General features: G+C 46.0%; 2 protein-coding genes, 1 non-coding gene and 1 pseudogene across 3 annotated transcripts; 2 read left to right on the forward strand and 2 right to left on the reverse strand.

The window, feature by feature from the left end:
- Positions 1–10: 10 nt before the first annotated feature.
- On the forward strand, positions 11–17,322 carry IK (IK cytokine). Its single transcript, XM_010344445.3, has 20 exons — positions 11–132; positions 634–700; positions 5,355–5,447; positions 5,730–5,789; positions 6,615–6,782; positions 6,950–7,064; positions 7,531–7,601; positions 7,696–7,742; positions 9,163–9,326; positions 11,748–11,856; positions 12,616–12,655; positions 12,819–13,044; positions 13,194–13,212; positions 14,011–14,089; positions 14,371–14,451; positions 14,984–15,041; positions 15,854–15,942; positions 16,136–16,244; positions 16,416–16,450; positions 17,146–17,322. The coding sequence occupies exons 1-20, from the start codon at positions 117–119 to the stop codon at positions 17,171–17,173; spliced, it is 1,674 nt and encodes a 557-aa protein (XP_010342747.1). The 5' UTR covers positions 11–116; the 3' UTR covers positions 17,174–17,322.
- LOC141580227 (cytochrome c oxidase subunit 7B, mitochondrial pseudogene) lies at positions 5,001–5,291 on the reverse strand (annotated as a pseudogene).
- Positions 12,125–12,183, reverse strand: LOC120365723 (U7 small nuclear RNA). The gene has a single exon (XR_005580594.1). It is a non-coding gene; the product is annotated as a U7 small nuclear RNA (small nuclear RNA).
- A 3,348-nt stretch (positions 17,323–20,670) lies between the features above and the next one.
- On the forward strand, positions 20,671–25,596 carry WDR55 (WD repeat domain 55). The gene is made up of 7 exons (XM_010344443.3): positions 20,671–20,966; positions 24,085–24,185; positions 24,263–24,350; positions 24,460–24,639; positions 24,733–24,832; positions 24,922–25,091; positions 25,176–25,596. The coding sequence occupies exons 1-7, from the start codon at positions 20,776–20,778 to the stop codon at positions 25,495–25,497; spliced, it is 1,152 nt and encodes a 383-aa protein (XP_010342745.1). The 5' UTR covers positions 20,671–20,775; the 3' UTR covers positions 25,498–25,596.
- The last annotated feature ends 214 nt before the right edge of the window (positions 25,597–25,810 follow it).

Genomic DNA, 25,810 nt, shown 5'->3' on the forward strand with positions numbered 1-25,810 from the left:
CTGAGAACGCAAAGCAGTATGGGTTGGTTCTCAAGTGCAGTGTGGGAAAGGGCTTGGCACTGCGGTGTTGCTGTTGGAGGCTCGATCGTTGGTGTCGTCGGAAGACCGCGAACAAAATGCCGGAGCGAGATAGTAAGGCTCACGCCATCCGCTATTTCTCATGGCACTCGGGGCACTTGGTGCATTATTGTAGCTTCTGAGCTTGAGCCGGCTGTGTTTGTATGTGTGACGTTTGAGCCTCACGAAGCCGTAGGGCCCCAAGTGAGGCCGGACAGCTCCAAACTCCGTAACCAAGCCTCGCTCCTACTCCAAGTGATGATGGGCGGCTTTTGTCTGTATTTCGCTTTCGCCAAATCCTGTGCCCGTACTTAATCCTGGGTTGCGCGTATAATTTCTTACGTAGTATTTTAGACGTGATCTTCAGGAAGTCTCTGATCGTGCAGCTTATGTTTAGGGTCCTCTGCTTTGTGCTCCCACACTTGTAGTTTCCCGTTTCAGCACTTACTACCTTGTGTTGTCACTGCCGCTGTTCTTTCTCTTGTTCTGTATATTGTTCACCACTATATCCCAGATTTTTGCACAGGATCTGGCACATGAGAGACTGATTAAATTAACCTCAATTATTTTTGTCAGGTGAGCCGTTCTCCAACCCTTTGGCCCCAGATGGCCACGATGTGGATGATCCTCACTCTTTCCACCAGTGAGTATTTTGTCGTAGGACCATGGAAATGAGCTGGGCAATGTATAGAGGAATGGTGGTGATGGTGAAAGAATTCTGAATGTCTTGTCATCATGGATGGTCAAAAATTATGCCTGCTGGCCCTTTATCTCTGTGAACCTTACCTGGATCAGGCCAAGTGCATAAGGGTATTAGAGAGGAAATTCTGGCAAGAATGGTGGTAAGTTTTTGTTTTGTTTTTAATATGTGTTATGTAATTACACGTTATATAGGAATTCTTTCTTCCAATAGAAAATAAAAACATAGGAAATAAGGGTAAAATCATCGTTGATAACATTATCAATTCCAGTTCATTTTTTTTCCTTTTTGGAGATAGAGTGTCACTCTGTCACCCAGGCTGGAGTGCAATGGCGCGATCTCAGCTCACTGCAACCTCCGCCTCCTGGGTTCAAGCGATTCTCCTGCCTCAGCCTCCCAAATAGCTGGGATTACAGGTGCATGTCACCGCGCCCGGCTAATTTTTGTAATTTTAGTAGAGACAGGGTTTCACCATCTTAGCCAGCTGGTCTCAAACTCCTGAGCTTGTGATCCACCCGCCTCGGCCTCTCAAAGTGCTGGGATTACAGGTGTGAGCCACCACGCTCAGCTTTCAGTTCATTTCTTAGAAGTAACCACAGTTTTTTTTTTTTTTTTTTTTTTTTTTTGAGACAGAGTTTCACTCTTGTTGCCCAGGCTGGAGTGGAGTGGTGTGATCTCAGCTCACTGCAACCTCTGCTTCCAAGCTTCAAGCAATTCTGTCTCAGCCTCCCAAGGAGCTGGGACTACAGGCGCTGGACACCACACCTGGCTAATTTTTTGTATTTTTAGTAGACACGGGGTTTCACCATGTTGGCCAGGTTGGTCTGGAACTCCTGACCTCCCAACTCAGCCTCCATAAAGTGGTGATCCACCCGACTTGGCCTCCCAAAGTGCTGGGATTATAGGTATGAGCTACTGCACCCAGCCTCTTTTTTGTTTTTTGATACAGTCTTGCTCTTTCGTGCCCAGGTTGGACTGCAATGTGCCATCTCGACTCACTGCAACCTCCACCTCCCAGTTTAAGCGATTCTCCTGCCTCAGCCTCCCAAGTAGCTGGGATTACAGGCACCTGCACCATGCCTGGCTTATTTTTTGTATTTTTAGTAGAGTTGGGGTTTCACCATATTGGTCAGGCTGGTCTCAAAATCCTGACCTCAGATGATCTACCCGCCTTCACCTCCCAGAGTGCTAGGATTACAGGCATGAGCCAATGTTCCTGGACCACAGTTGTCATTTTATGTGTATCTTTTCCTCCTGTTGTCCATGCTGGAATGCAATGGCACAATTTCTGTTCACTGCAACATGCACCTCCTGCGCTCAAGCAATTCTTCTGCCTCAGTTTCCTGAGTAGCTGGTATTCTACCAGGCGTCTACCACCACCCTTGGCTAATTTTTGGATTTTTAGTAGAGACGGGGTTTCACCATGTTGGCCAGCCCAGTCTCGAACTCCTGACCTCAAATGATCTGCCCTCCTTGGCTGCCCAAAGTGCTGGGATTGCAGGCGTGAGCCACCATTCCCGGCCCTCCTCCTTTTTTCAAAATGCATTTATACATATGCATGCATATCTAAGGAAAACACAACATTGCCTTGTGATTTAAAATATTTAAGTTAAATGATATTATGCTGTATATGTCATTTTTTCAACTTGCTGCTTTTTTTTTTCTGCCCGCCTTGGCCTCCCAAAGTGCTGGGATTACAGATGTGAGCCACTGTGCCCAGCTACAACTTGCTTCTTTTTAAACCCTGCTCAGTGTTTCTGAGATTGACAAGCATTCCCTCCTTTGGTAAACTTTAGTCAGTTTCCTCAGAGTCCTGTTTTTCAGCAGGACTTACCTTTGGCCTGCTGAGCACAGTTTTAGCAAACAAATCAACCCCTGCTGCACCTTCAAACCTAACCAAATTGTTCTTAGCAATTTTCTATAAATTCTCACTTGTCCCTGTTGTATTTGGAATTGAATTCAATCTCTCTACCCTATTACAACGGTCTTGATTCCTGTTTCAATAGTCTTTGATAAAGCTTTTCTTGGAAAGAAGAGGAACTTGATTAGACATTAAAGGTGGGAGAAGAGGAGCTGGATTGGATATCAAGAGTGGGAAAACTTTCTGTGAACTGACTTAGGATTTCTTTTTTTTTTTTTTTTGAGTTCTGGGGTACGCATGCAGAATATGCAGGTTCGTTACGTAGGTATATCTATCTGTGCCACGGTGGTCTGCTGCATCCATCACCCCATCATCTGTATTAGGTATTTCTTCCAAGGCTCCCCCACCCCTCAACCCTGACAGGCTCCCATGTGTGATGTTTCCCTCCCTGTGTCCATGTGTTCTCATTGTTCAACTCCCACTTATGAGTGAGAACATGAGGTGTTTGGTTTTCTGTTCTTGTGTTAATTTGCTGAGAATGATGGTTTCCAGCTTCATCCATGTTCCTGCAGAGGACATGAACTCATCCTTTTTTGTGGCTACATAGTATTCCATGTGCCACATTTTCTTTATCCAGTCTATCATTGATGGGCATTTGGGTTGGTTCCAAGTCTTTGCTATTGTGAACAGTGCCACAGTAAACATTTGTGTGAATAAAGACACAGTCGTTATTACCTGAGGTTAAGACCTCAATACCAGCTTGGCCAACATGGTGAAACCTCATCTCTACTGAAAATACAAAAATTAGCCGGGCATGGTGGCAAGCACCTGTAATCCCAGCTACTCGGGAGGCTGAGTCAGGAGAATCACTTGAACTTAGGAGGCAGAGGTTGCAGTGAGCCGAGATCATGCCACTCCAGCCTGGGTGACCGAACAACTCAGTCTCAGAAAAACAAAAACCAAAACCTGACGTCAGCAGGCCAAGGAAGAGCCCTAGTCAGTCTTTGTCAGTGTACCAATTAAAATAATCTCTTATACCATTAGTTCTGTCTTTCCCTCTTTGGAAAACACCGTTACAGTTTAGTTCATCTCCAGCTAATAAACACTTAGTTCTGTTTCAGGCTGATTAATTTCCTTTTTTTTTTTTTTTTTTTTTTTTTTGAGACGGAGTTTTGCTCTTGTTACCCAGGCTGGAGTGCAATGGTGCGATCTCGGCTCACCGCAACCTCCGCCTCCTGGGTTCAGGCAATTCTCCTGCCTCAGCCTCCTGAGTAGCTGGGATTACAGGCACGCACCACCATGCCCAGCTAATTTTTTGTATTTTTAGTAGAGACGGGGTTTCACCGTGTTGACCAGGATGGTCTCGATCTCCTGACCTCGTGATCCACCTGCCTCGGCCTCCCAAAGTGCTGGGATTACAGGCTTGAGCCACCGCGCCCAGCGATTAATTTCTTTTTTGAGACACAGTCTTGTTCTTTTTGCCTAGGCTGGAGTGCAATACCTCAACAGAGGGGGATTCTGTCTCAAAAAAAAAAAAAGTGGCATATTTTTGTTTTAATTTGTATTTCCCTGATTTCTGTTTAATTATGATTTTTACGTGTTTCTTTTTCATCTTTTTTTTGTTGTTGAAGGTTACAAATGTACTTTATTTCTTCAATAATGCCATATCTTAATGGGTACACAGTGCTTTAACTTGGCATTGACTATGAGACTTTTTTTTTTTTTTTTTTTTTTTTGAGACGGAGTTTCACTCTTGTTACCCAGGCTGGAGTGCAATGGCGCAATCTCGGCTCACCGCAACCTCCGCCTCCTGGGTTCAGGCAATTCTCCTGCCTCAGCCTCCTGAGTAGCTGGGATTACAGGCACGCGCCACCATGCCCAGCTAATTTTTTGTATTTTTAGTAGAGACGGGGTTTCACCATGTTGACCAGGCTGGTCTTGATCTCTTGACCTTGTGATCCACCCGCCTCGGCCTCCCAAAGTGCTGGGATTACAGGCTTGAGCCACCGCGCCCGGCCCTTGAGACGTTTTTTTTTTTTTTTTTTTTTTTTTGAGACAGAGTTTCGCTCTTGTTACCCAGGCTGGAGTGCAATGGCGCGATCTCGGCTCACCGCAACCTCTGCCTCCTGGGTTCAGGCAATTCTCCTGCCTCAGCCTCCTGAGTAGCTGGGATTACAGGCACACGCCACCATGCCCAGCTAATTTTTTGTATTTTTAGTAGAGACGGGGTTTCACCATGTTGACCAGGATGGTCTTGATCTCTCGACCTCGTGATTCACCCGCCTCGGCCTCCCAAAGTGCTGGGATTACAGGCTTGAGCCACCGCGCCCGGCCTCCTTGAGACGTTTTTTAAACAATGTATTATTATACCAGTTGGGATTATTACTGATCTCTCCATTCCTTTGGAATGACTCTGCCAACAGGAGAAAGGTTTCATTCTGTTCCGATTTGTGTTGCTACGTATGTCCATACAGCAATACAGAAAGTGGTTCTGCTAGCTAATACAGCATTACCATATTTGTCATGAAAATCAGGTGTATGTTTCTGGTGGCCCAGCCTTGCCACTGTTTGCTGAATGCTTCAGACTTGGAGATGACTTAGTGCTTGACCAAGGGAAACATCATGAAGGTGAAGATAGAATTGCAGCAATACAGCTGCTGTTTTGGTGTAAATTCACTTATCCTTTTTCATTTCTTATTGAGCCCTAATATTTAAAATCCTTGCTTTTTCTTCTAGATCAAAACTCACCAATGAAGACTTCAGGAAACTTCTCATGACCCCAAGGGCTGCACCTACCTCTGCACCACCTTCTAAGTCACGTCACCATGAGTAAGTCTTTGGATGATCCCACCTGTCTCCCGGCTTTTTTCTTGCTTCTTCCTTTTTCTTTCTACGAAAGTAGAATGACTTTTAATAGTCCCTCAGATATTTATGATGCTCTCTAAAGTTTGAGAACTGCTCACCTACAAATATTGGTGTGGCTGTCTACCTGATTGAAACTGTTATTTTGGTCAGTATTCTAGGTCTTTCTAAAAGCCATCAAGGACATTTCTTGGGGTGTCTGAGGCTGTGGTAATATTTTGCTATCAGTGAATTTCTTGTCTCTTTTAGGATGCCAAGGGAGTACAATGAGGATGAAGACCCAGCTGCACGAAGGAGGAAAAAGAAAAGGTGAAGGAAGGGTGAAGGGTTTTAGATTTTCAAGTGGGTAGTGTTTAGGGGAAAGAAGTAGGGGTTAATTATGAGGCTAGAAACTAAGGTTTTGTCTTGATGCTCTCTACGCTCTAGTCTCTTAATGGAGCAGAGTGATACTTAGACTGGCAATAAAGGGCTTTAGAATTGGCCTGTCTATATTTTAATCTCATCTTCTGTAGTTTCCTGGTGGATAACCTAGGCATTTAATTAGTCTCTCTAATTCATGGAAAGAATAGAGATAGGAGTAGTAACAGTAACTTTTACTAGGATGTCATGAGGATTGGCTGTGAAAGCACATGTAAGCATTTAGCACCAATCCCTGCATATGATAACCACCCAATAAATCTTGTCTGCTATCATCATTATTATCTCATCATCATTATTTATATGATACGAAAGATACTGGACCTGATACTTGGCTTTTCCTTTATTCTGAGGGTAGACCAGCAAAGAATATGTTCTTTTCAACTGAAATTTAGAAGGTGGTAAAAATTCAGATTTTCTGATTTTTGTGTGGAAACATAACTATAGAATTATATAGAGTTGGATGATATTTAAAAGTTCTGAAGTGACAGATGGAGTGGCCCAAGTTGGCATTGGAAAAGTATATCTATGAGCTGGAAGAAGTTGTAGTTCTGATTTTGAGTAACTATGAAGAAGTGGCCAGCAGTTCTATCAGGACAGACATGAGTTTTTCCCCATAGAGAGCAGGATGGAGATGTGGGGAAGCAAGCAGGAACAGTTCTGTTGACCTTGAGGTGGCAGCTGGTGAGCCTTACACATTCGCCTTTCTCTGGTCAGTTATTATGCCAAGCTACGCCAACAAGAAATTGAGAGAGAGAGAGAGCTAGCAGAGAAGTACCGGGATCGTGCCAAGGAACGGAGAGATGGAGTGAACAAAGATTATGAAGAAACTGAGCTTATCAGCACCACAGCTAACTACAGGGCTGTTGGCCCCACTGCTGAGGCGTGAGTACTGGGGGACCAGGACATGGTTCCCTCAGCATCCCAGAGTCATGCAAATACAATGTGAACTCTTCCTCTTCCTCTCCTGCTCTGGAGCCTACAATAAATTATTTCAGAGGTACTTGCCACCTACAGAGGACTGTTCTAATGTGGCCTGTTTCATTATACAGGGACAAATCGGCTGCAGAGAAGAGAAGACAGTTGATCCAGGAGTCCAAATTCTTGGGTGGTGACATGGAACACACCCATTTGGTGAAAGGCTTGGATTTTGCTCTGCTTCAAAAGGTGAGTCCTGGTGGTCAGTGGGGAGTAATACTATGGTGCTGAACGTTCTTGTATGGGTCCAGCAAGATGAAGAGGGGGGCTCTTCATCTTGACTCAGTAGAAGAAGGGCTAATGGTGGCCCCTCTATAAAGCTGATTGCTACTCATCTTTCAAGTAACAGGCCAAATTTTATTTCCTCGGAGAAGCCTTCCCTGATCACCTAGGTGTGGTTAAGTGCCTCCCTTCATCTCCCACTTTCTGTACCCTTGCATAGCCCTTCTGTTTCACTTTATACCACAGCAGTTATTGTACTTTGTTGAAATTGTTTAATTTGTCTATCTCATTTGCTATAAACTCCATTAGAGTAAGAATAATATCTGTCATGTTTCATGTTATATTCTTAGTTCATGGTACAGTATGGTGTAGTGGATGTTCAATAACTATATAAAGTGAATGAATGTCCTAACCCTGTTTGCTTTCGTATTAGGTACGAGCTGAGATTGCCAGCAAAGAGAAAGAGGAAGAGGAACTGATGGAAAAGCCCCAAAAAGAAACCAAGTAAGTAAATATTAGGGAAGGCTTAAGAGTTTAGAAAGGTGGGACCTAAAGTTGGAGCACATTTAGCAAAAACAAAACTTTTTTGTCTTTTCAGGAAAGATGAGGATCCTGAAAATAAAATTGAATTTAAAACACGTCTGGGTGAGTATAGTTTCTGTACTAGTGACTATGCATTCTAGGTGAATTGTAGGGAATTTAATGCTCTGGGAAGGGTATGCATTTCCTTTCCCCCAACCTCCTTTCCTCTTTCTTTCTTTCTTTTTCTTCTTCTTCTTCTTTTTTTTTTTTTGAGATAGTGCCTCACTTTATTGCCCAGGTTGGAATGCAGTGCTGTGATCATGGCTCACTGCAGCCTTGACCTCCTGGGCTCAGCCCCTTGTGTGGCTGACACCACAGGTGTGTGCTACCACACTCAGCTAGTTTTTAAAATTTTTGCAGAGATGGAGGTCTCTCTATGTTGCCCAGGCCAGTCTCAAACTCTTGGGCTCTAGTGATCCTCCTTTTTGTCTCCCAAAGAGCTGGGGTTCTTTCTTGCCCCCAAAACAACTAACTCCCATAAAATAATAAGACTCAGACAAGGACTTAATTATTTCATATGTCATTTATGTCTCCTCAGGTAGATTGAAAGCTTTTTCAGTTTGTGGCTTATGAAGTAAAATAAGTAACATGGTTAGTGATTAAAAGCTCAACATTTGGAGTCAGAGGGACCTGAGTTTAAACTCTGATGATGAAACCACACTAAGTGTGTGATTTTAGGCAACCGACTTTGCTTTCTGTTTGTTCATCTGTAAAAATTGGGTTAATGTTTACTTTATGAGTTTATTATAGGGATGAAGAAAAATGAAATATATAATATACCTGTCATATTGAGCAGGTAGTATAGCTCTTTTTTCCATCATGTTCAATATTACCTTAAACCTCATCTTTCTTCCTCACAGGACTTAATACAGGTGCACAGTGCCCTTAAAGAGGCAATGTAGAAGAGAGGACGGGAGCCCAGGCTTTGGAGTTACACTGCCTGGTTCCATTCTTTGCTCCATTACTTTAGTAGATACACGACTTTAGATAAATTACTTAAATCTCAGCTATTGTATTCTTGTATTCTTTTCAGTAAAAAGGATAATCGCACTTCACAGGGCTGTTGTAAATTTTTTTTTTTTTTTTGGAGACAGTCTTGCTCTGTCATCCAGGCTGGAATGCAATGGCCCAATCTTGGCTCACTGCAACCTCTGCTTACCCAGGCTCAAGCGATTCTCTTGTCTTAGCCTCCTGACTAGCTGGGATTACAGGCGCATACCACCATGCCTAAATAATTTTTGTGTTTTTAGTAGAGACGGGGTTTCACCATGTTGATCAGGCTGGTCCTGACCTCGTGATCTGCCCACCTCAGCTTCGCACAGTGCAGGATTACAGGCGTGAGCCACCATGCCTGGCCTGTTGTAAAGATTAAATGAAGCAAAGCATGCATAGCACTTGGCATGGTGGTTAGCACAGAGTAAGCACATCAGTGACAGTTGTTCTTACAGATCTTGACTACTTGCTGCTCTTCTCCTTATTGTAGGCCGCAATGTTTACCGAATGCTTTTCAAGAGCAAAGCATATGAGCGGAACGAGTTGTTCCTGCCGGGCCGCATGGCCTATGTGGTAGACTTGGATGATGAGTATGCTGACACGGATATCCCCACCACTCTTATCCGAAGCAAGGCTGATTGCCCTACCATGGAGGTGAGTGAATGGAGTCCTGAGAGCCCACCACGTGAGCCTCAAGCCTGGGAATCAGCCTGGCCTCTGCCCCATGTCCCTCATCCACCATGTCACTAAGTTCTATTCACTTTTACCTCCTAAATCTCAACTGAATCCATTCACTTTTCCACTTCACCAATAACATTCCAGTCTAAGCTATAATCTTTTGCTGGAACTATTAACTTACCATTTTTTTTGAGACAGAGTATCACTCTGTCACCCAGGATGGAGTGCAGTGGTGCTATCTCGGCTCACTACAACCTCCACCTCCTAGGTTCAAGTGATTCTCCTGCCTCAGCCTTCTAAGTAGCTGGGACTACAGGCATTCATCACCACACCTGGCTAATTTTTGTATTTTTAGTAGAGATTGGGTTTTACTGTGTTGACCAGGCTGTTCTTGAACTCCTGACCTCAAGTGATCCATCCGCCTCGACTTCCCATAGTGTTAGGATTACAGGCATGAGCCATATTCCAGGCCTCTGGGACTATTAAAAAGGCTTCTCATTGGTTTCTGCACTTTCACTCAGATTTGTTAGTGTCTTTTTATTGAGGTATTATTCACATGGCATATAATACATCCTTTAAAAAGAATTTTAAAATTTTTGTGAGTATACAGTAAGTATATATGTTTATGAAATACATGAGATGTTTTGATATAGGCATGTAATGCATCATAATCACATCAGGGAAAATGGGGTATCCATCCCTTTAAACATTTATCTTTTGTGTTACAAACAATCCATTTATACTCTTTCAGTTGTTTTAGGGTGTACAATTAAATTATTACTGCCTTGCTGGGTGCAGTAGCTCATGCCTGTAATCCAAGCACTTGGGGAGGCTGAGGCATGAAAATCACTTGAGGTTAGGAGTTCAAGACCAGCCACGGCAACATATTGAGACCCCATCTCAAAAAAAGAAAATTAGCCAGGTATGGTGGTATGTGCCTGTAGTCTCATGAATGAATGAATGAACGTGTACAATTCATTGCTCTTTAGTATATTCAGAGTAATGAAACCATCATCACAATCAATTTCAGAACATTTTTATCACCTCCGAAAGAAACCCCATAGTCTTTTATTTATTTATTTTTTTTTTGAGACGGAGTTTCGCTCTTGCTACCCAGGCTGGAGTGCAATGGCGCGATCTCGGCTCACCGCAACCTCCGCCTCCTGGGTTCAGGCAATTCTCCTGCCTCAGCCTCCTGAGTAGCTGGGATTACAGGCATGCACCACCATGCCCAGCTAATTTTTTGTATTTTTAGTAGAGACGGGGTTTCACCGTGTTGACCAGGATGGTCTCAATCTCCTGACCTCGTGATCCACCCGCCTCAGCCTCCCAAAGTGCTGGGATTACAGGCTTGAGCCACCGCGCCTGGCTAAAACCCCATAGTCCTTTTTTTTTTTTTTTTTTTTTTTTGAGACGGAGTTTCGCTGTTGTTACCCAGGCTGGAGTGCAATGGCGCGATCTCGGCTCACCGCAACCTCCGCCTCCTGAGTAGCTTGGATTACAGGCATATGCCACCATGCCCAGCTACTTTTTTTGTATTTTTAGTAGAGACGGGGTTTCACCATGTTGACCAGGATGGGCTCGATCTCTTGACCTTGTGATCCACCCGCCTCGGCCTCCCAGAGTGCTGGGATTACAGGCTTGAGCCACCGCGCCCGGCCAAACCCCATAGTCTTTAGCCATCACCATCCCATCTCATCTCTCCACCCCAACCGCCATTATAGTTTTTACATATAGCCAAGGTGATCTTTTTAAAATGTAAATTTTGCCTAGGTATGGTGGCTTATGCCTCTAATCCCAGCACTTTGGGAGGTTGAGGCGGATGGATCACTTGAGGTCAGGAGTTCAAGAACAGCCTGGCCAACATGGTAAAACCCAGTCTCTACTGAAAATACAAAAATTAGCCAGGTGTGATGATGAATGCCTGTAGTCCCAGCTACTTAGAAGGCTGAGGCTTGAAAATTGCTTGAACCCAGAAGGTGGAGGTTGCAGTGAGCTAAGATTATGTCACTGCATTCCAGCCTGGGTAACAGAATGAGACTCTGTCTCCAAATAAATAAATAAAATGTAAATTTTTGTCTCACTACAGTATTGGAGCTTAGTGGTATCTCATTCTTAGGATAAAGAGCAAAATCTTTACCATGGCCTTTGAGCCTCTGCAACAACTGGCCTTTTTAGAATGTTCTAGACTCCTGACTTGAATGTTCTTGATTCCCTTTTGACACAGACTTTTGTGCAGGCTGTTTTACCTCTGTGGAATATCCTTTCACAGCACTTTCTTTCCCTCCCTTTACCTACTGTATTGTAATTCAGTCTTTAGTTTGTTACATGAATGAATGAATAAATGAAGAGATTCCCGCTCAGTGATTTAACATTCTTGTTTCTTGGTATTTTCAGGCCCAGACTACACTGACCACAAATGACATTGTCATTAGCAAGCTCACCCAGATCCTTTCATACCTGAGGCAGGGAACCCGTAACAAGAAGCTTAAGAAGAAGGATAAAGGTATCTGGAGGGTTAGAGAAAGAAACCGTATGTATGGAGGGCATTTGGGGATAGCACCAAGGTCTCCTGGAACTTGTCTCCAGAATACTGAGAGGCTCCTGGGAAGCAGAGAAAAATGGGCGTACTGGAGCTTTGGCATGGATTCTGCTTGGTTCAGCAGTTACAGCCAGGTTCTGTCTCTTTAACCTACCTAAGAAGCAGTGTTCAGTTCTGAAGCATGAGGGACGGAAAGTGGGTAACTTACGTCTCATTTATTTCTTTATTTTTTAAGAGAGTTTCTGGTGAAAACCAGAAACCTAGACAAATTCTAAAAAAGCTCTAACGCTTGACCCACATTTTATTTTGTTTTATTTTATTTATTTTGAGACAAGTCTTGTTCTGTCGCCCAGGCTGGAGTGCATTGACATGGTCTTGGCACACTGCAACCTCTACCTCCTGGGTGTAAGCAATTCTCATGCCTCAGCCTCTCTAGTAGCTGGGATTACAGGCGCATGCCACCACACCTGTCTACTTTTGTACTTCTAGTAGAGACAGTGTTTCACCATGTTAGCCAGGCTGGTCTTGAACTCCTGACCTCAACTAATCGCCCACCTCAGCCTCCTGAAGTGCTGGGATTACAGGCATGAGCCACCACACCTGGCTTTGACCCACATTTTAAACAGAAGATGTTTAAAATGGCATTAAGAGCTGGAGAGGATAGTGAAGTTCAGTGGAAATTAACTGAGGATTATGTTTCTGACTCCTCTCTTGAAATTTCAGGGAAGCTGGAAGAGAAGAAACCTCCTGAGGCTGACATGAAGTATGTATCCTAGCCCTTGGTATCTGATCAGAGGGAGGGGTCTGTGCATTTCTTGTCTCTGGCATTTTGGGGAGGCCTTGAAATGAGATTCTGGAGAAATGGTCAGAGGAAAGTGAAGGTGTGTGAATGAATTTGGCTAGCTCGAGATCTCTTGTTTTCCAAGTATTTTTGAAGACATTGGGGATTATGTACCCTCCACAACCAAGACACCTCGGGACAAGGAGCGGGAGAGGTATCGGGAACGGGAGCGTGATCGGGAGAGAGACAGAGACCGTGACCGAGAGCGAGAGCGAGAACGAGATCGGGAACGAGAGCGAGAGCGGGACCGAGAGAGAGAAGAGGAAAAGAAGAGACACAGCTACTTTGAGAAGCCAAAAGTAGATGATGAGGTGAGACGTGGGCCCTTAGTACCAGGTGGTGGAGTTGCCCTCTCTGGAAATGAGGGCAAGGTTGGGTAAGGAATTGATTCAGACTTGTGGGAGGGATGAGTAGGAATCTCTCATGGTAACTCTAACCTCACTTTTTGTTTTCTTTCCAGCCCATGGATGTTGACAAAGGTGAGTTGTATCCACAGCATCTCACAGTTGCTTTAGCGGTCCTGCTTTCCCCTGGGCTGAGAGTCTGACTTAGAGCTCAGAGGTGGCAAAGGTGTGGGATTGGGGGACTTCCTGGTTCTGGGTTCTCAAAAGAAACATGTCTTGCTTTATGGAATAGATGGGATGAATCTGGAGTTCCCTACACCTTCCTGGGTCATGGAGGGCATATTTGCCCTTAGATGTAATTCCTGTGGCTCTGGGGTTCTGAGGTGGTAAGGTAGAGGTTGAGTGTACAATGTTCTGGATACCCTACCCTCATCTCAACCAGAGTAATGCATTATTAATTGGAGTTTGTTTAAAACTGTTAGACAAAAGGGTTCTATTGCCTTAAAAAATATTTTTATGGGGCGCTGTGGCTCACACCTGTAATCCCAGCACTTTGTAAGGCCAAGGCGGGCAGATCATCTGAGGTCAGGAGTTTGGACCAGCCTGACCAACATGGTGAAACCCCATCTGTACTAAAAACACAAAAAAATAAGTGGGAGTGGTGGCAAATGCCTGTACCCCAGCTCTTCAGGAGGCTGGGGCAGAAGAATCGCTTGAACCTGGGAGGGGAAGGTTGCAGTGAGCCGAGATTGTGCTACTGGACTTCAGCTTGGGCAACAAGAGCGAAATTCATCTCAAATAATAATCATAATAAAAACCTCACTTAAAAAAATATATGTATTTTAATGAAAGCCATAGGTTGGAAGTTTGTGGTGGGGAGGAGATTATGAGAGCCTCAGTTCAAGGTCTGAGCAGAGTTTTCTTTTCTCCTAGGACCTGGGTCTGCGAAGGAGTTGATCAAGTCCATCAACGAAAAGTTTGCTGGGTCTACTGGCTGGGAAGGCACAGAATCATATCCTTTATTTTAATATATTCCTGGGTTCCAGAGAACTGGTCCTTTTATTCCAACCTCATCTGCCTCTCCGCCCTCACCTACCTCCCCCACCACTCCTTCCCTTTTGTGCTGAATTTCGGGAGATGAAATCATCCCTTGTTCCTTCTCCAGAGCACCTGTCACAGCTCACAGCCCTCTCAAAATTTTCATGTTGGGACTTCTAGCCCTTGGCTTCTCATGGCCGAAGCTTTACAGCAATAGGTGGAATTATGTGTACTGTTTTCTTTAACATAGCATATGCTGAAGAAGCCAGAAGACAAAAAGCAGCTGGGAGATTTCTTTGGCATGTCCAACAGTTATGCAGAGTGCTACCCAGCCACGTATGTGAAACCTGGTTAAGGAAGGGAGGCTGGGATGATTGGGGAATAAATTGGGAGTGAAATGGAAATTTGATTTGCTGGGTCCCAGGGCTACTTTTTTGTTGTTGTTGAGACAGAGTGTCACTCTGTTGCCCAGGCTGGAGTGCAATGGCACAATCTTGGCTCACTGCAACCTCTATCTCCCAGGTTCAAGTGATTGTCCTGGCTTAGCCTCCTGAGTAGCTGAGATTAACAAGTGTGCACCACCACGCCAGGCTGATTTTTGTATTTTTAGTAGAGATGGGGTTTCACCATGTTGGTCAGGTTGGTCTCTATCTCTTGACCATGTGATCCGCCCACCTCGGCTCCCAAAGTGCTGGGATTACAGGCGTGAGCCACCCCGCCTGGCCTGGATGAACTATTTTAATAGGCTCTGAGTGGGAGGTCTGATGGGTGGTCACTCCTATGCAGATAGCCTCTTAGTTGGGTAGGTTTCCAGATGAAGCATAGGGTCAAGGTATGCAGCAGCTGTTTAACTCTTGCTTCTCTTTAGGATGGATGACATGGCTGTGGATAGTGATGAGGAAGTGGATTATAGCAAAATGGACCAGGTTTGTAGTTAGAATGATAGTGGGGGCCTTTGGGCAGTTATTATTATTATTATTATTATTTTACATATATCTCCTTCTCCATTCCTAAAAAATCTGTCTCATTTGCTAGGCCCCAACCTCCTTTAGCGGCAGCAGTAGAGACAGCAGTGTTAACCGTCATGAGCAGCTTAACTATTTCAGAGTCTCTGCACAAGATCAAATGACATAGGATCAAAAATCTATTTTTCATTTCCTACAGCAAAGTGCCAGGCTTTAATTCCCATGGCAGGCAGTAAGCAAACATCAATGCATAAGTAGAAGGGACAGAAAAAATTGCAGTCTTTGAAAAATAACTAAATATTATTCTAGCCAGGATTGAATTTTCCTCTTAAGTCTTAAACAAAATTAAAAAGAAAAAAAACCACTAATGCCACTAATAATGAAGAAATCTCTGTTCTTCCCCTGAGTTCATTGAAGTAGCATGGTTTAATCTTGGAGACTTGTTTAATCCTGCCTCTACCATTTAGTAGTTTTGTGAACTTGCCAAGTTCTTTTACTGTTTATGCCTCAGTTTCCTCATCAGGAAAATGTAGAAAACTATAGTTCCCTTTTCATAGATTTTTTAAAGTGAGAATTAAATGAGAGATGAATTTAGTTTACAGAATAATGCATGTCACATAGTAAGTATGTAATAAGCATTTATTATTATCAGGGTATGATATATGAATTGTGAAACCTGGAATTATGGGAGAGTCTGGCTTCAATCAAGGGCTGAAATTCCATTTCCACTGACATCTCTTCCTTCCCCATCCCCCCATTCTGTCCTGCAACAGGGTAACAAGAAGGGGCCCTTAGGCCGTTGGGACTTTGATACCCAGGAGGAATACAGCGAGTATATGAACAACAAGGAGGCTTTGCCCAAGTGAGTTGGTACTGATCATGGGCAGGGCATGAGGAGGGGTGTAGGGATTTAGTGGAATAGTGCACATAAGGTTAGAGGGTGTGGTCTGGCTGAGATATTCCCAACTAAGTTCTTTGCCCACAGGACTCTGGGAAAACCTTGCCACTGCTATGCAATCTCTGATGCATTCTTTCCCCAACTGTGCTTTTCTCAGGGCTGCATTCCAGTATGGTATCAAAATGTCTGAAGGGCGGAAAACCAGGCGCTTCAAGGAAACCAATGACAAAGCAGAGCTTGATCGTCAGTGGAAGAAGATTAGTGCAGTAAGTAGGATGGCCCCTTGGATGGGAGGGTTTCAGCTGGGAGAAGACATTGGCCTACAGATTGAGGAACAGGCAAGGGGCTGGAGTGCCATGGAAGTGAGAGGTCAGCCTTGGGCCTCAGGTGAGCTTAGATGGGCAGCTTGGTGCTAGACCATCCTGTTCTTTTTGCAGATCATTGAGAAGAGGAAGAAGATGGAAGCCGATGGGTGAGTGGCATTATTCTTCCTCTGTGGGACTGGTGGGAATTGCTTAGTGTATTGATCTTTTTTTTTTTTTTTTTTGAGACGGAGTTTCGCTCTTGTTACCCAGGCTGGAGTGCAATGGCGCGATCTCGGCTCACCGCAACCTCCGCCTCCTGGGTTCAGGCAATTCTCCTGCCTCAGCCTCCTGAGTAGCTGGGATTATAGGCACGCACCACCATGCCCAGCTAATTTTTTGTATTTTTAGTAGAGACGGGGTTTCACCATGTTGACCAGGTTGGTCTCGATCTCTTGACCTCGTGATCCACCCGCCTCGGCCTCCCAAAGTGCTGGGATTACAGGCTTGAGCCACCGCGCCCGGCTTTTTTTTTTTTTGAGATGGAATTTCACTCTTGTTACCCAGGCTGGAGTGCAGTGGTGTGATCTCAGCGCACTGCAACCTCTGCCTCCTGGGTTCAAGCAATTCTCGTACCTCAGCCTCCCAAGTAGCTGGGATTACAGGCATGCACCACCACATCTGGCTAATTTTATAATTTTAGCAAAGATGGGGTTTCTCCAAGTGGGTCAGGCTGGTCTCGAGCTTCTGACCCCAGGTGATGCACCTGCCTCAGCTTCTCAAAGTGCTGGGATTACAGGTGTGAGCCACCACACCCAGCCTAGTGTATTGATCTTATGCTGACCCATTTTTCCTTCCATTGCAGGGTTGAAGTCAAAAGACCAAAATACTAATCTCCAGTTACAACTAGAGACTTTCCACAAGGATATGCTCCCCACTGTTTTCTTTCTACAATTTCCAAAGGTTGCAAGATGTTTTTTTGTGGATGAATATAAAATTTTATTGTGTAATTACTTGGTTCCATTAAAATTGGTTAACCTGCTGTCTTCTCTATTCATCTCCCCTCCAGTGCCCCAAGCACCAAGAAAACTAATTCCACTGGTTGTGTAAAATCACATGCAGAAAGTTATCAGTCCTTTCCTCAACTGTGGTTCTAGACTCCTAGACAGTAAGAATGTGTTCTAGCCAGTGTGCCCAGTATAGAACAGAATAATTATCCTCACTGATGGGCAAGAGGTGGTAGAGGAATATAAGGATGATTGGTTTGAAATGCCAGACTCATTCAGGCTCATCTTGAGGCCCAGTCCCTGGACAGAGATTTCCTGGGGATTGCAGTCAGCCTGATGGGCTGCTAATCTGATCCCCAGGCTATGAAGGACTGCACTCTGGATGAAGGCATCTAATGAAAATCACTTATGGGTGGGAACCAAAACCTTTTATGAGTTTATGGCCTCCTATGAACTTTATTAATGCTGAGTACAAATAACTGCCTCCTTGGCTGAAGGTGTAACCTTAGGGAAGTGCTTTGGGTTTACAGCTGGTATAGTGTGGCCCTGCAGGTGTAGGAATTCCTATCCTAGACCCTTCATCAGCCTGAAACATTTGCCAAGGCCCAGGATAGGCCTGCCAGTCTTTGAATTCCCTGCCCTTTTCTTCCTTTCTGCTCATTACCAGCACTTTGGTCTGGTGCTCATCATTAGGGGTCACTACTGCTTACTGGCTGGATGCCAGGCTGCCACTGTCTACTCTGAGCCAAAGATTTGTGGCCTCACCAAATCAAGAAAGCTATAAAGTCACCTTAGCCGTTGCCTTGTCTTTGATTATATTCACCTTGGTACGACAGAGTTTTGTGAGGAAGCCAGCATTGTGCATGGCACTTAAGAGGCTGAAATTGGGCCTTGCTGCAATAGCACCTAGAATGGCTAATTTCAGACAAATGACGCCATGATTCCATGGATGTAGGCGGCAGTCCCAGTTAGTAAAAAAGGTCACAGAGACATGGCACAGATTAAGACATCTGAAGGCCGGGTGCGGTGGCTCACACCTGTAATCCCAGCACTTTGGGAGGCCGAGGTGGGTGGATCACGAGGTCAAGAGATTGAGACCATCCTGGTTAACATGGTGAAACCCCGTCTCTACTAAAAATACAAAAAATTTAGCTGGGCATGGTGGCGCATGCCTGCTAATCCCAGCTACTCAGGAGGCTGAGGCAGGAGAATTGCCTGAACCCAGGAGGTTGCGGTGAGCCGAGATCACGTCATTGCACTCCAGCCTGGGTAACAATAGCGAAACTCCATCTCAAGAAAAAAAAAAAAAAGGCCGGGCGCAGTGGCTCAAGCCTGTAATCCCAGCACTTTGGGAGGCCGAGGCGGGTGGATCACGAGGTCAAGAGATCGAGACCATCCTGGTCAACATGTGAAACCCCGTCTCTACTAAAAATACAAAAAAACTAGCTGGGCGTGGTGGCGCGTGCCTGTAATCCCAGCTACTTAGGAGGCTGAGGCAGGAGAATTGCCTGAGCCCAGGAGGCGGAGGTTGCGGTGAGCCGAGATCGCGCTATTGCACTCCAGCCTGGGTAACAAGAGCGAAACTCCGTCTCAAAAAAAAAAAAAAAAAAAAAAAAAAAAGATCTGGAGAGTCACTAAAAGCAAGACGTGGGAGACGTGGGGGTTGACTGTTGGTTTGAAATTCAGTTTCCGAGGCTAGGCTCAATGGTTCATGCCCACAGTCTCAGTGCTTTGAGGCCAAGGCAGGAGGGTCTCTTGAGGCCAGGAGTTTGTGAGCCTGTAGTTCCAGCTATGGATGAGGAATAAGCTGAAGAGTTAAAGGCTGTAGTGGGCTATGATCACACCGCCAAACTCCCCGCCTGGCTGACAGAGCGAGATGTTGATTTAAAAAGAGAAATTCAGGGGCTGGGCACGGTGGCTTATGTCTGTAATTCCAGCACTTTGGGAAGCCAAGGTGGATGGATCACCTGAGGTCAGGAGTTCCAGACCAGCTTGGCCAACATGGTGAAACCCCATGTCTACTAAAAATATAAAAAAACAAAACAAAACAACAAACCAGGTGTGGTGGCAGGCACCTGTAATCCCAGCTACTCAGGAGGCTGAGGTAGGACAATAGCTTGCACCTGGGAGGGGAAGGTTGTGGTGAGCCGAGATTGCACCATTGCACTCCAGCCTGGGCAACAAGAGCAAAACTCCATCCAAAAAAAAAAAAAAAAAGTTTCTTCAAGTACCACTAAACCTCATGAAAGTGACCACAAGGACCCTCCAGTTGACCACATAGTGAATAACAAAGACTCAACACCCACCACACAGCAACATTTCCAGTCACTCAGCGAATGTGGGCCATAGAGTCTCTCTGAGGTTTCAATCTCACTTCGACCTCTCTGTAAGGGTGTTGGCATCAGCATATAGGATGTCTTAGAAGGCTTAGTACCACAAAGATGTGAACAAGTTCTCTCTTCAGCTGTAGGAGCACCTGCTCTTAATCTACCTACCATCCCTACAATGGAGAAAGCTCCCATCTTTGCAGAGCCTTTGGTAACAGGGATGTCCAGATCGTCAGCCTGTCATGCCCATTTTCCTTTTTAGAAATTCCTGCCTGGCACAGTGGCCCACGCCTATAATCCTAGCATTTTGGGAGGCTGAGGCAGGAAGATTGAGCTCAGGAGTTAAAGGCTAGCCTGGGCAACATAGTGAGACTTCGTTTCTACAAAATATACTAAAATTAGCTGGGCGCGGTGCTGTGTGCTTGTAATCCCATCCACTTGGGAGGATTGCTTGAGCTGAGCAAGTCGAGGTTGCACTTAGAAGTGATCAGGCCACTGCACTCCAGCCTGGGCAACAGAGCAAGATCCTGTCTCAAAACAAGACAAAACAAAAAAGAAAAAAATTTCTTGGTAACTGAGCATTGTTTGTCCAGCCCACTGAGTTTCCGTAGACAAATTGTAGGAACTGGCACAGGAAACTGGACACAAAGATGTTAGGGGCGTGGACGGCAGCTGCTTGAGCTGCCTGCTGCCCGAGACTCCTGTTGTCACCGCGCAGCGTGGGCTTTTGCGGCTTCCTGACAGCCCTGGCTGTCGCTTCACTTGATCTTGGGTTTCACCAAGCCACGAAGGACTAGCATCCCTGTCTCCTATCCCAAGGGCATTAAGCTTGTCTGGATGGAGTAGGAGAGGAAAGAATTTACACGCCGTTCCCAACTTTACGTAACGTGACTAGGGAGGGAATTGACGGTCACGCAGTCTACCTAGCACAAACGGGGCCACAGCAGGACAGGGAAGTAGCAGATCTCGTGGGCGCGGTCTCTTCGCTCCGGCCCACCCACACCAGCTGTGGCACGTACCTCCCCAGTAAGAGAATTTCCCGACGATACTTCCGGCCCCGCCCACCAAGGCGGAAGTGGAGTCCCAGGCTACTCCTCCCGCGGTGTGGGTGTTTCCGGGGCTGACTGCCCTGCGGCGGCGTGGCTCGCTGTCTTTCCCAGCATGGACCTTACTTGTGAGGAGAGGCCCGCTGAGGAAGAGAGTGACGAGGAGGACCCCAACTCCATGGAAGCCCCGGCCCAGATCCGAGACACTCCGGAAGACATCGTGCTGGAAGCTCCTGCCAGCGGGCTGGCCTTCCATCCGGCCCGCGACCTCCTGGCCGCAGGGGACGTGGACGGGGACGTGTTCGTGTGAGTCGGGGCAGGGCCGGGGGCACTGGGTCTGCAAGCTCCCCGGGGATGGAGCTGGGAACAGGAGGGATGAGAGAAAGTTGCAGGGAGACAAATTTTATAAGATTCAGTGGGCCCAATTCATTCAGTAACATTCGGCTTTTATACCATACCAATCTGTTGAAAGAACTGGAATGTCTTGGCGGAGCCCAGAGACCATAGTAGGACAAAAAGCGCTTTAACACTTGTTATTTCCCACCAGGTTATTATTACTTTATTATTATTATTTTTTTTTCATATGGAGTCTCGCTCTGTCCCCCAGGCTGGAGTGCAGTGACACGATCTCGGCTCACTGCAGCCTCCGCCTCCCAGGTCCAAGCAGTTCTCTACCTCAGCCTCCGGAGTAGCTGGGAATACAGGCGCCCGCCACCACGCCTGGCTATTTTTTTTTTATTTTTAGTAGAGACGGGTTTTCACCATTTTGGCCGGGCTGGTCTTGAACTCCTGACCTCGTGGTCCACCCGCCTCGGCGTCCCACTGGATTATTATATTGAGCTCGAGACAGGCTCAGCAGGCCCCTTTAATTGATCTTTCAAACCACAAATCTTGGCTCACGCCTGTAATCGCAGCATTTTGGGAGGCTGAGGAGGGGCGGATCACCTGAGGTCGGAGCTGGAGACCAGCCAACGTGGTGAAACCCCGTCTCTACTAAAAATACGAAAATTAGCCGGATGTGGTATCCCAGATACATAGGAGCCTTAGGCAGGAGAATCTCTTCAACTTGGCGGGTGGAGTTTGCAGTGAGCCAATATCGCAGCCCTGCCCTCCAGTTTGGATGACAGAGTGAGACTCAAAAAGAACAGAACAACACAAATCCCAGCAGACACTCCCTTGATTAAAACCCTTCAATGGGCCGGGCGTGGTGGCTCAAACCTGTAATCCCAGCACTTTGGGAGGCCGAGGCGGGTGGATCACGAGGTCGAGAGATCGAGACCATCCTGGTCAACATGGTGAAACCCCGTCTCTACTAAAAATACAAAAAACTAGCTGGGCGTGTTGGCGCGTGCCTGTAATCCCAGCTACTTAGGAGGCTGAGGCAGGAGAATTGCCTGAGCCCAGGAGGCGGAGGTTGCGTGCGGTGAGCTGAGATCGTGCCATTGCACTCCAGCCTGGGTAACAAGAGCGAAACTCCGTCTCAAAACAAAACAAAACAAAACAAAAACCCTTCAATGGTCTGCTCTTAGGATTTAGTACACACTTCTAAATTTGGCTTTCAACACCTTGACCATCTGTGCTCATTCATCCATACCTTTTAAAAATACATCTTGAAACCTCATCTCCTTTGCATGTGCTATTCTGCCTGGAAAACTCCTTTCCCCTCACTCTTAACCTACTGTCTCTGAGTTCTCAGGATCGCTTCCCTCTTCCTCTATGCCCAGACTAAAATTGGTTACCTGTTAGATGCTGCCATGGCACCAGGTGCCATGGTACCTTTCTCTTACTAATGAATGGTTGGTGACCATACATCCATTTATGTAATTATTTGAATGCTGTCTCCTTCACTAACGTTTTTCAAATGTCTTTGACCTTGCCCCACAAATATCTTTTACATTATATATGATGCTTTCTGATACAATTTCTGATTTTATTCTATTATTGTGTGCATGTACACAAAATGCTGATTGTAGCTTACTAGTCAGTTATATGACTAGAATGTGAAAAACACTGTTGAGGATGTAATCTGTCATCGGTTTTGTTCTCTATTTTATCTCTCACCTCTAGTCTAGGGTAGGTGTTCAATACATGTTAGACTTTGAACAGAAGATACAGGTTAGCAGCAGTGGAAAAATGAAGATTTTGTGCTTATCAGATTTACTTAATGAATTTAAACCTCAACCTCTCATTAGCTGTCCTTGAGCATGTAAACTTCTCTGTTTTCATCTTTGAAAGGGGGAATTATACCTGCCTTGCAGCAGGTACAAGTTTTCAGTACAGCGCCTAAGCAGCTGTTGAACAAATGTAGGTTCCCTTCTACTACTATCCATATTTATGGTGCCAGGCACTTGGGCGTTGCACTAGACATCCACCATTCTTCACATTCCACACATCTTTGTTGCTTACCTTGTCTTAAAAAAGGTTCTGGAGGAAACTCTTGGTTCTCCCCTTCCTCATCCTCAGCCATGACCATTGTTAAGAGGGTCCTTTTCCCAGAGGATTAAATTCAAACTTCCTCTTGGCTCATACGGTCTCATGTCCACCCAGCCCATCTTTCCAGATTCAGTCATGCTACTCTTCTGCTACAAGGAACCCTCCTCCTTCCTTATCTCTGCTGCCTCCAGTGTCTGCTCCTTGCTCTTGGCCAGGTAAACTGCACTGTTACTCTTCTTGTATGATCCAATCCACATGTCACCACTTTAGCTTTCCAGGGCTCTCTTCTCCCTTCCCAAGTACTCAATCTGCGAATGTGTATTAAGCTACTTTTCATGTTAGGCACTGAGAAAATGAGCAGGCTCAGTTCTGGCCACCTGGAACTCACTGGCATTTTATCATGTATTCATTCTGCCCTTTTTAAGGGATCTGCTCTGAAGCAGGCACTGGGGGTATTCTGTAAACAGTATTTACCTCAAAGTTGCTTATAGGCTGGTGCCTCCCCCACACTCCATTTTGATCCAGCCTGGGTGTTTTTCAGCATGTACTCTCAACGTACTGTAATTAATTGTGTCTTTCTCTAGCACCTGCAGACCTGAAGTGCAAGAGCCTGCTCTACCTTACTAATTTTTACATTTCTAACTTCTGGGGCTGGTCTTGTCATTGATGTAACAAATATTTCCTCCACAGTGATCCAGATGCAATCTTTCTCCAGGCTGGGGCTTTCAAAGCCGATAAAGAGGGGTTGGGTGAGATCACAAAGACATCTTGAGCAAATATACCTTGAATTACTGTATATTGAAAAAAAAACAAGACCTAACATTTGAAACTCACTGAAAGTGGAAAAATGAGATGGTAAACTTTTGGGCTTGGAGGTGTAGAAGCAGGAACTCCTAGGTAGGTGGGAAGGCTGCTCTGTCTAGTTGGTCTCTGCACTCAGTGCAACCCAGGCTGGGTCTGGAGTCATTTACCCTCCTTCCCCTCTCCCCAGCTTTTCCTACTCTTGCCAAGAGGGAGAAACCAAGGAGCTCTGGTCATCAGGTCACCATCTGAAGGCCTGCCGAGCTGTGGCCTTCTCTCAAGATGGGCAGAGTGAGTACTGGGGAAGGCAACTAACAATGTGGAAGGGAGCAGTGAGCAGCACCATGACCTGGGCACCTTTTCCCCAGAGCTCGTTACTGTCTCCAAGGACAAAGCCATCCATGTTCTAGATGTGGAGCAGGGCCGACTGGAAAGGCGTGTTTCCAAGGCTCATGGGTAAGTAGAGCAGCCAGTTGTGTGTGTGTGCATGGAGGTGAAGGGAAAGGACCAGGAGGTCCCTATTGGGACAAAGATGCTCCAAGAAGTTCTGCATCTGTGTCTCTAGCGCCCCCATCAACAGTCTTCTGCTGGTGGATGAGAATGTTCTGGCCACTGGGGATGACATGGGTGTTATCCGTCTCTGGGACCAGCGGAAGGAGGGCCCCTTCATGGATATGAGGCAACATGAAGAGTACATCGCAGACATGGCTCTGGATCCAGCCAAGAAGCTGCTGCTGACAGCCAGGTACTACCTCAAAGCTGCCTCACCTCCCCTTCCTATGTGAAATGTCTTCCTCAAATGGACCTTTTGTCTAAGCCTATTGCTCTCTCTCTACAGTGGAGATGGCTGCCTTGGTGTCTTCAACATTAAGAGGCGTCGATTCGAGCTGCTCTCAGAGCCTCAGTCTGGGGATCTGACCTCTGTCACTCTCATGAAAGTACAGGCTGGGTATGGTGGGATGAAGGGGTATGTGCTGGGGGCTTAGTCTAAGGCAGCTTCCACATCATTTTCCCTATTTCCTTGCAGTGTGGGAAGAAGGTAGCTTGTGGCTCCAGTGAAGGTACCGTCTACCTCTTCAACTGGAATGGCTTTGGGGCCACAAGTGACCGCTTTGCCCTGAGAGCCGAATCCATTGACTGCATGGTTCCAGTCACCGAGAGTCTGCTGTGTACTGGCTCCACTGATGGAGTCATCAGGTTAGGGAGGCCTGGGACAGCCCTTAGGTCTCAGGAAGGGCAGACCCAGCTAGCCAGTACTTAACACTGTTCTTTCCTGCCCAGGGCTGTGAACATCCTACCAAACCGAGTGGTAGGCAGTGTGGGCCAGCATGCTGGGGAGCCTGTGGAGGAGCTGGCCCTTTCCCACTGTGGCTGCTTCCTGGCCAGTAGTGGCCATGACCAGCGCCTCAAGTTTTGGGACATGGCCCAGCTGCGAGCTGTGGTGGTGGATGACTACCGTCGGCGCAAGAAAAAGGGAGGACCACTGCGGGCCCTGAGCAGCAAGGCTTGGAGCACAGATGACTTCTTCGCAGGACTGAGGGAAGAGGCAGAAGACTTCATGGCTCAGGAAGAGAAGGAGGAGACTGGGGATGACAGTGACTGAGGGAATGAACCGATTCCTCACCAGGCAAGAGTCTTGCTTATTGGGCTGCATCCCCAGAGGATATAAATTATTTTTTAAAAATACAGGGTTTTGCTGTCATCCAGACTGGAGTGCACTGGCTCGATCATGGCTTACCATACAGCCTCAACATCCCCAAGCTCAGGTTGTCCTTCCACCTCAGCCTCTGGAGTAGCTGGTACTACAGGTGTATACCACCACACCAGGCTAATTTTTGTATTTGTTTTGGTAGAAACAGGAGTCTGTGTTGCCCAGGCTGGTCTTCAACTCCTGGACTCAAATGATCCACCTGCCT

Source organism: Saimiri boliviensis, chromosome 1 (genome assembly GCF_048565385.1).
Source record: "Saimiri boliviensis isolate mSaiBol1 chromosome 1, mSaiBol1.pri, whole genome shotgun sequence".
In the NCBI taxonomy this organism is placed as follows: domain Eukaryota; kingdom Metazoa; phylum Chordata; class Mammalia; order Primates; family Cebidae; genus Saimiri; species Saimiri boliviensis.